Here is a 12,471-nt window from a genome sequence, read left to right on the forward strand (position 1 = left end):
GCACAGAAGCTGTAGCTTCTCCAGCCCCAATTTCTTTGCAGTCGTATGGATGAAAGGGGACGGGACTGCATGCAACACAGAGGGGTGTTCTGAGAGCCAGGGCTCTCATGTGAGCCCTGTTTTCTGAATGCTGTTGGAAACCAAGCATGAGGCACGTGCTTTGGGTATGCAGGCAGCATTGAAGTGTTCTATTCTCTATTCTCCTGAAGGCATGACTGCTGAGTACTATGCTGAGAGATGTCACAAGCAAAGATTAGTCAAAGGAGGCTTGAGGGAGAAACACTTGAGGCTGAGATGTGAAGTCTATCCCCAGTCAACCACAGTGGTTTGTGTTGGAAGGCCTTCAGCAAGGAGGAAGAGTGAGAGGGATTTAGGGTAAGAGAACATATGAGTACTGAGGCTGCAAAAACCGGTGGGTCCTTGCTCAGAGCAGCTCTAGGATATATGATGGAGTAAGTGGGTCAGTGCTGAAGCAGGGCAAGATGTAGGAGCAGCTTGGTTTTGGCTCTCATTCCCTTTTAAGCATGAGCAATATATCCTCAAAGTCTCTGGCAGACTGGAGAGAGAAGCAACACCACAGAGCTGGGGCCAGGTCCCGCTCATCCACTTCTGACTGTTTGTCCCAATGGGGCCCAGATCCTGACAGCATGAAAATGGTAAACAAAGGCTGATACTGTATAAATGTGCTGTCCTGGGAGCTCTGAGGGACAGAAGATGGCATGACAGGCTGGATTAGAGTATCTCATCCCTATGCCCTTGCAGCAGATTCTTCATACATGAATGGGGAACCTTGAGCCACTTGGCACAGCCCTGCAAGTGGGAACTGCGTGAAGGCAAGTGCTCTAGGTGGGATTTTCTTCCTGCATGCAAACCTTCCTCTCTGTTAGGCAGCCAAGTAGGCTTACAGCTGACAGTGTCTGGCTGCCAGCATGGAGTAACCAAACACTGCTACAAGTACTCGCTTTTCTTGCTGTCAGCCTCTCTCATAGCTGTGTGATTTGTCACGGGTATCTGGCATTTCACGGGTATTTTCTAAAGGCCAGTGAAGTGTGCTTTGCAGCATGCATGGCTCTGATCACTGGCATGAGCTTTGAGTGAGCCTGTGCCTGTGTGTGTTCTGGGATAGAACAGTGGCAGTGAAGAACATCTTGCTGACATAGAAGTAACTGCTTCAGGTGAGCTGGCTAATGCCAAAAGGAAACAGGCCTTTCTGGTAGAGCTCTAGGAAAGGGTGAAGGTTGGTTCCTGTCATTCCTTTGTACTGCCCATGTGTAGCACATTTCTTTTCAATGTGGGCATCATGACTCGCTCAGCCCATCTGCCTGGGAGAGTTTACAAGCCAACTTATGGCAGCAGCCAAACTGACCATGGTAGCTTCATCACAGGGTCTTGGTTTGTGCCTCAATCTTAACTTGCTGAGCAGCACATTTTACCAAGTTGTGGAGACCAATTTCTGTGCCAACACACCAGGAGGGTGGCCATGGAACAGATAGAACTTTTCTGCACCATTTGTGCCATTGCAAATGAGAGGCAGCAAAGGAGAATCTTCTTAAGCATTTGCTCTCTATTTGCAGGTGCTTTTAACCAGGCTCTCTACTATAAACTGATCTGGGATTTAGATGCATCTAAACATCAGGCCTTGATCATCAAGTACTCAGCATTAAAGTGCCTTTAAAAATAGGGCTTGTGCTCTTAAATCAGATGAATAATATTAGTCAAGCAGATTTGTCTACTGAAAAATGAAGTTGTTCTTCACACACTTGACTGTCTTAGTCTTTAACCTTAAGACAAAGTAGATGGAGTTTTGGTTAAAACCTTATTGGCTTCAGTGTTAACATTAAAACTAAGTCCATGTTGAGACTAAGATAAGCTTTGTGGTTGTGTGTGCTATTGCTGGCAACCTTTCAGAGGGGGCAAGCAAAGCTGAGGCTTCCAGTAAAATTTGTGACAGGCTCACAGAGGAATGTGCAAAATACAGCCCGTACCTAGGGGCAGAACAAGTACTGCAGACACAAGGTGCTACATTTAAACTGCATTTAAACTCTGCAATTAAACCAAGCAAACACCTGCCCATGCCAGGCACTTAGCTTTTCCTTTTGTATCCTTTTGTATCAATCAGTCCAATATCTCTTTGGATCTCCTCTTTCCCATCCTGCTGTGGCCCTGAGGACTTGTAGGAGATTAGCCAATAATAACCTCCTACAGTTTGAATAATTTCTGAATAGAAATGTGAGGTTTCTGAAACCTCCAAGAGATTCTAGGCTGGTGAGTTGTATCCAAGCAGGGTGTCTCAATGCTGGTTTGTTATAGCATACATCACAGTGCATATTGCAATGGCATTTGCACTGGCTTTTATTCAGTAAATGATATGAGTTGTGATTTAGATAGTTATACCTAGTTTAGTATTGTGATGAATTTGTGCATCAAAGATGATCAGTTTGCAATGAGAAGGGGATGGGAACGGTATAGTAAAACAGCAGGACATCTTCTAGCTGAAAGGGGGAAGGACTAGTAAGGACACATAGATGACCTACTGTCCACTTGGTGCATGATATGTCTTATGGTGAAATTGTAAGAAAAGTCTTTCTTCTGGGGAGCAGCATGTATGTCAGCAGGAAATGGGAGTGGGGCTGGAAGAGATTTGGTTGGGGCTGGGTACAGGGTAAGGTGAGCTTTATCCTAGAGACAGCCTAGGGAGGAAGGTGAAGCCATGAAAACAAGGAGGGTGACTGAAGAGCCGTGGCAAGGGTTTTGCCTGCAAATCAGACATCTGTTTTACCCTACAGCAGTCTCTTCTGTGTGAGAAATCACCATCCAAGTATTTCTGAAGTGGGAAGATGGAAATAGGCATGAAGGCTCAAGCAGACAGACCAGTCTTATTGCACTTCTCTGATTTAAGATTTAGTGGATATTAGCCTTGTCTTTAAAGTGCATAATGGTGCACTGATTTTGTGACTCGTTTTTCAGAAATGGGCTTTCAGTACAGTTATCAGTACTGCAGGTCGGATGTCAGCCTGGGGTTGGAAACCTGGGAATTGCTGGGAGCTGGAGCTCTGTGGTGTAATGCTTGATGGGGTGCAATGCTGCTTTCAAAATATGACAGCTCATGTAATTGAAGACGCTGCCTTGCAACTTAACTTTGAATTGCAAATGCCATGACATTTCTTCTGGTTTAGAAGACACATCTTCCTCACTTAAAAGCTGTTCTGCCAGTTCAGGTTTAAGTGTAGGTGTGAGGTGAGGGGAGATGCTCAAACCAAATGTGAATTCAGACTGCAGAATATGGGAGCAAACTAGAATTGCTGGCCCTACAAGTATCTCTCAAGGGGAACTGTGCATATTCCTTGCCAAGCCCTCCCCTCTGTTTTCTCTATATGAAATGACATGCTGTTTTCTGAAAGTGAGAAGAGAAGCAGAAGAGGGAAGGAGAAGAGGGAAGCAGCATTTGTAGGGTTTCATGTCCTGTGATGGGGCAGCCTGTTGTGCTATTGCTGCACAGACTGAGCAGTACTTTGAAGTGTGATTTCTTTTCTGTTTTTCCTGGGGTGCCCAGCAATAGCCACTAGACAGAAGGAGACATTTTCTCATGTTCTTTAACAGTAGAGGAATTTATTGCAAGTGCATTTAAAAATAGAGGAGTCCAAGGACCATCTCTCTTGAGTGTTTTAGTGGAAGCGGGGACAGCTCACAGTGGCTGCTTGATTGATGGGTCCAGAGAGTTTTGTGTGGACCTGTGACTGCAGCCCACTCACAGCTGGCCTGCCTCTGTAAAGAAAGTCACTGATCAAGCCAGCTGTGACCTGGCGCCTCTGCTTTGGGTAGGTCTGTTTGGCACCCATGCAGGCAAACTCAGAATTGAGCCCTTGCTGGGCATCCCATATTGCCTTTGAGAGCAGACCCTATCTCCCAGAGAGGTATCAAGAGGTGTTTCTGGTGCTGTTGGGTGTCTAAGCTGAAGATGGACTGCTTTGAGGAGATGACATGTTGATGGCTGGGGGATCTGCCTTGCTGGGGCCAGTCATGTGTGGAATGGAGCCAGGAGGAAACTTGATTTGCTCTGAGCAAGCTGTTGGGGAATGTTCCCCAGGGCTGGGCACATCTCAGCAACTGGCTTTCCCCTCTCACTGTGCTGACCTGTGTCTTGCCCTGAGCTACATTCTGCAAGGGTGCCAGCAGTGAGGAGCTGCCAAGTTGGCACTTGAACAGTGGAGCTGAGGCAACTCATTTCACAGAGGGATAGCAGGCGTTGTGAGAGCCCCCCACTGCTAGTGACTCAATAAAGAGCTGGTATTGCTTCCAATATGGAAGAGCTGACAGCTGGGAGCTGGGATTTGCATGCTCAGCAGAGTACAGCATGGCCAAGAGTCCTGATAGGATGCAGCAGCAGTCCCATGGCAGTTGTGGCAAATGCACCTAGGGAGAGAGGCATTAGGGAATCTTCCATCTAGATGCTATGAATGCCTAAGGAGGTCTTGAGGCTGTGTGCAGTGATTCAAAGCAGAGACTGGAAAGATGGCAGTTATGTGTGTGGGCAACAGCATGTCTGTAAGCCCTACTCAGAACACTCACCATGGTTACATGTATGGGACCTGCTTGCAGTGCAGGACCAGGAAGCCCTCTTGCAGTGCTTGCCTGCATCACTCATGGATGCTTACCTGGTGAGGGGGTGAGGAAGGGCATACTAAAAGCAAAAATTGCCTTGCTGATGCTTAAAAGTTTTCACTGTTTTCCTTTATTCACAGGAGAACTGCTGAGTCAGCCGAGACCAGAGGGACTGACGGAGATCATCTGTCCCAAGAACGGCAGCGAGCGAGTTAATGTTGCCTTGGTTTACCCCCCCACTCCTACTGTGATCAGCCCTTGTTCCAAGTGAGACCAGAAAGCAGACCTATTCCCCTGTCAGTAGACACCAGAAAGCCTACGTAACACATGCCCTCACTAAGCACTTCTTTTGGAAGGGAGCAGCCCCACAGCCTGGGGACTGTTCTAATTATTTGTGGCTATAGACAGCCCACTCACAGGATAAGAAGTACAGTGAAATGGGCTGAGGTGTTCTCTGAGCTGTGTTGTGGCAGATGCAAGATCAGGAGATAGTGCAGTCATAGGTGGGTTTTGGTAGGATGGGAGCTCAGGAGATTTCTGTGCACTCCCTTCTCAAGCAGGACCACTCTCACAGGCAGGTCAGGTTCCTTGGGACCTTGTAGAGGTGAGGGTGTCATCCTTGGATGACAAGGATGGAGGTGCTACCCACCCCACCCCCCCCAGATTTTATTCTGGGACAGAACTTCTTTCCTTTTGTTCCATCTAATTCTCTCTTATTATTTTATTTTATTGACTTGGTTTTCATTGCCATAAGATGCATTACTGGCTTGTGTTCAGTGTTTTCCACCAGATCCCAAGCCAGCAGGACTCCAGGCTGTGGTGGTGCCTGGGGTTGTCCTGTTGTAGGAGTAGAGTTATACACTTGTCCTTGTTGAATTTTACAGCACTGTTGTTGATTCAGTCCTCCAACTTGGTACGGTCCTCCTAGACAGGAGCCCTACTCTCTCGTGTATCTATAGTCTATATGCACTTCACAGAGTGGGAATGTACTTGGAAAACAGTGCTGTATTGTGATGGGAAAAAAAGTGGAACAACACTCACAAAAGCAGTCAGTGCCTTGGCTTTTTGATGCATGAGTTTTCCAGAAAAACAGAAATTCAGCCAGGGTCTGTCTAATTGGAGTGGCACAAAGGAATTTGGTAGGGAGCTTAGAGGAGTAGCTGAGTGTCTTGCTGATGTGCTGTATGTGAATGCCTGTTACTTTCACTTCAGTGTCTTGACAGTAGCTTTAGATGCTGTTCTCTCTGTTCAGTACCCTCCCATTCCAAAATACCACTCCTGGTAGAGAATAGCTCCAGTGATATAGGTGGTTGTTGAGCTGTGTGTGAAGGTGAGGTTGAAGTACCTATGTGAGGCAGAAAACAGAGATGCTCTGATACTGAGCCACAGGCCATTACTGCCTGTTCATTTGGTTCTCCTGTGTGTGTGTACTTGGCACAGCACATTTCTAACCTGCAGGTGCCATTTTTATTGTACTGTGCTGTCAGGCTATGCCTCCAATCCTCGTTGTCCTCTAGCCTGCCTTCCTCTAGTCTGTTAACTGTGTCCCAGTTTTACAGTCACTCTGCTGGCAGGAAACTTGTGTTCTCAAAAAGGCCTGTGTTACTTTTTCTTCACTTCACACTCCCTATTTAGAAGCCTAGAGAAAATCATGTGTCTTATGTTATTCATCACAAGCACTATGAACCTTGCTATATTACTTTTTCTTTATCCTTTTCTCTTCCAGATAAACTGTCAGTGCTGGTGCCAAAGGTTTTCCACTGGGCAGAACATGGCTGATGCTCTGCAGTGCTCCCATCTTTCCAGTTGTGGAGTTGATGCTGACAGGGATCAATGGGACTTAGGACTTTGGACCCTAAAAGAAATGCTGTGGGGCAGGGGCAGCTCCCAGGTGGGGGCCTCATGGCTGGAGTGGATGAAGTCATCTGGAGGTTGGGGATGACAAGGCACGAAGGAAAATGATTGCTGCAGATGGCAGGGCTGCTGGCCGGAGGGAAACACTGGGGATAGGTTTCTGTGGACCCATTGAATGCGTGTTGAAAACCCATTTGGATCTCATGATGAATGTAAAAATGTTCTTGGTATACCATTTAATTCAGACCTGCTTGGAGGAAAGTCTCTTGAAATGAGCTGTAGCGGGATTCCCTGGATTTGTTCCTGGACAAGTGAGTTGTGTGGCAGTTGGCCAAAGCTTCGCTGGGGAATGGGTTGGTACTGCGAAGCCTTTAAAATTGCTCCACTACAAAATGGTTGGCTGTGTCCCATGCAGCAGTCTTGAGTGGAGGCTGGCAGAGAAACAGGCTGGGAAATGTTTCCTGCCCTGTGTGTTCACATGCGTTGTGCCATGAAGTGGTGAGGACGTGCTGTGATCATACAGAGACAAAAGCAGGGCAATCAGTGTGCCTCTGGCACATGCTATTTCTTATCCCTAGTGTAACCATTATCCCTGAACAGCTGCTGGTCTGCCATGGCTGGTACTGCTGCACTGCCATTTTGGTACTCTCTGTGCATTGTGTCCACTGGAGCACTAAAAATCTAGATCTTGGTCATCCTCCTAGGAAAGCCACCCAGGCATCTTTGTGCAGAGATCTGGTAGAAGCAGTGTGTGGCTGTGTAGTACAAACTGATCCTGATCCCCCGTGGCAGCCATGCTTCATGAGCAGCCATCTTCCCTCTCCAGATGTGGGAAAGGGCAGGCTGAGCACTGGTACCAAAGTTCAGGTTTCTCCCCCAGCTGTGTGGCTTTGAGGACTTCTAAGATGTTGCTGATAGTTTATGCCCTGCAGCTGAGCCCTGGTAACTGTGCTGTGTGAGTCCTGCTCCATGCAAATATTAATTTAATGTAAATCAATAGGAGGCAGGCATTTCCAGAGCCAGGATCCCTTCATCAGATGCTGGGGGAGGTCTGAGAGGTGAGGGACTTAAAATACTTGTGTTAATGTACAGCTCTTAACTCTTTGGGCTGTGATGGCAGACCTGAGGTGGGTGGTACAGGCAGTGCCCACCAGGATGTGAGCTGGCCAGGCCTGCAACCATTGCAAGAGAGTGGTGTGTCCTATTGGGACCTGCTGCAGTTGCACAGATGATATTCCCCTGGTTTCTGATCCTTCAAATGCCAGCCTTGTGCAAGGCTGTAAATCTTCCCATTGGCAAGAACTTAATGCTGGCAAAGCAGGGCAGCATCCACTCCAGCAGGAGATCCAGAGGCCAGGTATGAGCAATCAAGCCATGTACCTTACTTCAGGGGGAAAAGCTGCCAAATAAAAGCTGGCAGCTCAGTCAGCTTCCTGTCTCTTCAGGGTTTCATTCCAGCTTGGGAGGGTAACTTGGGCTCAGATTTCATGTGTTGACCTGCTACCTCTGGCAATGAACCTTATATCAGTGAGAATCATTGATCGTGCTTCTGTGTTGCTGTGGATAAACTGGAGACTCAAAACTGTCTGTGGTGGCTGGAGAAGGTGAAAAGGAGGTGAGATCTTTGAATGGTACTCAGGAATAATGCTGGGAAACTCCTTTGTCCTGAGTCTTGCTGCCCATGAACCACGCCTGTACAGGCAGAACTTGTGTTAGAGCATTCCCTACTGTCACCTCCCGTGCTGGGCGGCCTTCTCCTCCTGTTTTGCTGCTACTCACCTCTCTTTCCGTTCTCCATAGGAAGAAACTAGCGATTTGTTGCTGTGAAGTTGCGTGGAAACCACATTGTAAAGAAACCACAAACTGGAATCCTTTTCCAGCCGGAGGCCTGTTTCCCAGTGTGCCCATCTGGTCTGGGATGTGTGAGCATTGAAGGAATGAGAGGACAGAGCAGACTGCAAGAGGACTTACAGCCTGCTCCTTGGGACCGCAGCCCTCCTGCCAGGGTGTGCCGCCTCTGTGGGAGCATTCCCTGGCCTCTGCAGGCACGCAGCTGCTGCTGTGCACTGAAGCTGTAATGCCAGGAGTGTGGCAGTATGGAGATCAATCTAGTTGGGTCTGTTTAATACAAAACGGTGATTGCTCATCCACCCACTGTTTAGCAACTGGTGTAACTGTGTTTTCATCCAAATTTTTTTAATATGCAAAAGCCATTTAATTTTCTATGCAGTTCAGAAACATCTCGCCTTTGCAGTTGCCAGGTGGGAGATCCATGCAGGAGAACCAAACCAAGCAGCTCATAGTACTTCTGATTTTGCTGTCGCTGTTTTTAAGGATGCACACTGGGACCCTCATACAGCGTCCCTTTGCTGAGCTCCTGCCTCAGACCTCACTTAATATCCCTCAGCCCCAGGGATGAGAGCCCTGTATTTTTGAAGGATCTGTCATTTTTCATCAATCAATCCACAACGAAAGAGGGTTTGAATGCAGTGCCCTAACAGCAGATACCTGAGTTCAGAGTATGTATTACGTTCTAGTCCTTGTCCTTGCTCAGAGAGTTGCCAAACTGTTAGAAATGACTAAGGCCTCTGTGGAGCACTCTGCAGCCTTTACTGAAGATGTATTATAAAGAGGTCAGAAAGGACTGGGACATCAGCCCTGTGGAGCTGACAATGAATTTAACTCCTTCGGAATAGGAGGAGAATCTCCTGGCAATCTCCTAGATACCTCCTTCACCCAAGACGATTGTACTGGTTTTGCTTATTGGTTTGCAGACCCCTTGCTTGACCGGTTTTTGATTTCCTGCTGAAACTGGTTCAGACAGATTTGGAAGCAGAGCTAGCGTGCTGCTTTGCACTCCAGGACTTTCAGCAGCTGCAATATGCCCTGGAGTACCTTGTGTTACGCTCTGAAGCAAAACCTGGGATTCAAAACTGCATCCGTCCAAGCCAAACTCCCAGGATAGCAGCTTTGCCTTCTTCTGGGTCTGTGTAATGTGAGGAATTGCATGTCCCTAAGCAGCATACAACTAGGTAGAGGTGAGAGAGAGTGAGCCCAAAGGGTGATGCTGCACATATAGGTCATTTTAGGGGTTACAGGAGTACTTGGAGACTTCTGGCAGTTGCAGAGGGTCCTGGGTGATGGGACACCTCTGTTTTAACTTTGCTCTAAGCAAAAAGGTCAGAGAAGTAAGATTGTTTCCAGTCTGCCACAAGGCCAGGATCCCTTTGACTAGTCTCCTTTCATGGCAGTGCTGTTCTTTCTGCATTGTCTGTGCTTTGAGCTTGGGGGATTCAGCTTTAGAAAGTTAAACTGAAATGGAGGCTAACGTGGGATTTACCCTGCCTTAAGGTCTCTCAGATCAGATGGAAGAGAGACTGGGGGCTGCAGAAGCATGGGTCATCTCCCTTGCAGCATTCCCCCATGCCACAGCTTCGTGGTGGCTGTAAAAACTCAGTGTATTTGGGTGCTGCTTTCCCAGGAACTCAAGATGTGCTTGGCTGTGCTGTAGCACTGGAACTTACGTGGGGTCCCTGTTCTCTTTCCCATTGTACCTCTGAGGCAGCTAAAGTTTGTCCAAGCAGTTGAGGCTCCTCACGGTGAGGAGTTAGATACAGTTGTGTCAAAGGGAACTGCAAATATTACTTAGGAACTCACTAAGTGAGATGAAAATGCACTGGCTCACTCCTGCAGAGCCAGATCCCGGAGCTCAGTTCCTCTCGTGCCCTTTGGATGGGATCTTGGGCTGACATCCTTGGAACAGCTGTGCCGGGAGGTGGAGATGCTGCACTGCAGTAAGCACAAGAAGAGGCAAGCGAGTGGGCCTCAGTGTAGCACTCATCACACGCTTCATGGCTCAGTTCATGGACTGTAACTGCAGGTATTCATATAGTCTACATCACTGGGCAGGACTCTGCGCACACACACATGCATGCCCAGACATACACGCACCACACCCACACTTGCCCACACGTCCTCGCCAAAATGACTGAAAATAAAAGTGATCTCAATCTCCACAAGAGTCCTGGCTGTGTGATTTGTTTTTCCTCTTGCAGTGCCTCGTTGGGCTCTCGCTATGGAAGGGTCTGCACCTAACTGTAGATCTGTGCTGTAGCAAAGTCGTGAAGAGATTTGCCAGTGAGTGAATCTGTGCACGGAGCCCCTTATTTAGTATCTGTGAATCACTGCCCACTTCAGCAAGGCGGGTGATTTCTGGGGAACAGCTTTTTTACACACTTTTAAGGTAATTTATGGTTTTGTGAGGCCCACTGAGTGGTTCTCATTGGTACCATGTTGTTTGCATTTGTGTAAAGCTTGGTTTCCTGCTCACGTTCAGAGCAGGTTTTGCAGGCAGAGTCATAAGCAGGTGGTCCTCTGCTTGGCAACGGGAGCCTTTGTGGCAGCACCAGGAGGATGAATTAAAAATGGGAGCAAATCCCTTCCCGCTACTGCCGATTAACCCCCTCTGGCAACTAAGCATCATCACAGCTGCTCACTCACCACCACCTCCTGGTGGGAAGGAAAATAGGAAAAAAGGAAAACCTGTGGGTTAAAAGCAGTTTAAGAATGGAAGCAAAGTAAATATAATAATACTAATGATAGTAATTGCAATGAAAGAGAGAGGAATAAAACCCAAGAAAGATGAGCGATGCACAGTACAGTTGCTCACCACTCTTACAATCTGATGCCCAGCCCCTCCCCCAGTGATGGGGGATGAGCATCAGCAGCTCCCAGTCAACTCCTCCTCCTCCCCTCCATTTATATACTGGGTAAAATGTTCCATGGTATGGAATATCCCTTTGATCAGTTTGGGTCAGCTGTCCTGGCCATGCTGCCTCCCAGCTTGTGCACCTTCTCACTGGCGGAGCACGAGAAACTGAAGGGCTTTGACTTAGAATGGGCACTACTGGGTAACAACTAAATAATCAGTGTATTATCCACAATATTCTCATATTAAATCCAGAAAACACAGTGCTGCAGCAGTCTCCAGGAAAGCTAACTATCCCAAAAATCAGGACATGCACATATAGCCCCAAGGACGTGTGTGATCTCACTTCTGTCAGCACTCACTGTGGAGGAGACACACGTCTGTGGCGCACCCACCAGAGGATGACAAATGCTGCACAGCAAGTCTTGGGGAGGGGATGTCATCATCTGCAAGGAGATGCTGGTGTATCAGAGTGAGATGGGAGGCTGAGGCTGGGTGCTGGGGTCCCAGCCACAGCAGGGCAGAGGGAAGATTCTGGGCTGTTTAGTGGCTGGCGGATGTGGAGGTATCGGCGTGGTTGCTTTAGCTGGGTGCCAATACACATGAGCCTCCATCAGTGAGGGATACTGGGCGGCATTTTGGGACTGTTGGAAGCGCTAGCAGAAAATAAACTGACCTGTGATGAGCAGAGAGACTTCAGCGCTTTGCCTCCACCTCCTGGCCAAGAGGATCCAGAGAGCTTTACGCGTCTTGTGCCGCCCACCTCACCCTGCTTGTTGACTGTGGATTAAGAGATATGGGGAACAGCAGGCACGGCAAATTCCCTGGCAGGAAGGGGCTGGGGATCAACTGCATCCTTCTCGTGCCTGTGACCTGGCACCCGACACACCACGGGTGTCCTAGATCCGTGTTTCGGGTGCTCTCTGCAAAATCACAGGAGATTATGAAAATGCCACGCGAAGGACGAAGGCATAAATGAGGTGTCTGCCCAGTATGTGTTTCCCGTAACACGGAGAGCGCCTCCAGCGAGCTGCCGCGACCCCAAACCCCGGGGGGCACTGCAGGGCGGCAGCCCTGGCGGGCTGAGGCGGGCGCAGGAGGTGGCGGTGCTGCTGCAGAGGGGCAGGGCCGAGGGCTGGCGGGGCAGCGGGGCTGAGGCTGAGGCGGCCGGGCACGCGTGGCACCGGCCCACCGCAGCGTTTGGTGCCACACGGGAACGCCGGGAGCCGCGGCCGCAGCTGCTCGGCTCTCACGGGGCCGCTGCTCCGCCCAGGGGCGGGCTCCGCTCTCTCCCGCCTCCGACGAGC

At 48.8% G+C, this 12,471-nt stretch overlaps 1 protein-coding gene across 2 annotated transcripts in view; it reads left to right on the plus strand.

Moving 5' to 3' along the window:
* MFHAS1 (multifunctional ROCO family signaling regulator 1) overlaps positions 1-10,450 on the plus strand; it is a 34,700-nt gene extending 24,250 nt beyond the window's left edge. Inside the window, exons 2-4 of one of the 2 annotated variants that reach the window (XR_009274659.1) lie at positions 4,743-4,869; positions 6,329-6,767; positions 8,257-10,450. Coding sequence is in view for 1 of the 2 variants with exons in the window: in XM_058803628.1 (XP_058659611.1) it covers positions 4,743-4,869; positions 6,329-6,332 (131 nt within the window). In the remaining variant the exon portion in view is untranslated. Of the gene's footprint in view, positions 1-4,742; positions 4,870-6,328 lie in introns of both variants that reach the window. The other variant, XM_058803628.1, reaches the window with a different exon arrangement.
* Positions 10,451-12,471: the final 2,021 nt, after the last annotated feature.

This window comes from Ammospiza caudacuta, chromosome 4, assembly GCF_027887145.1.
Source record: "Ammospiza caudacuta isolate bAmmCau1 chromosome 4, bAmmCau1.pri, whole genome shotgun sequence".
Lineage (NCBI taxonomy): Eukaryota > Metazoa > Chordata > Aves > Passeriformes > Passerellidae > Ammospiza > Ammospiza caudacuta.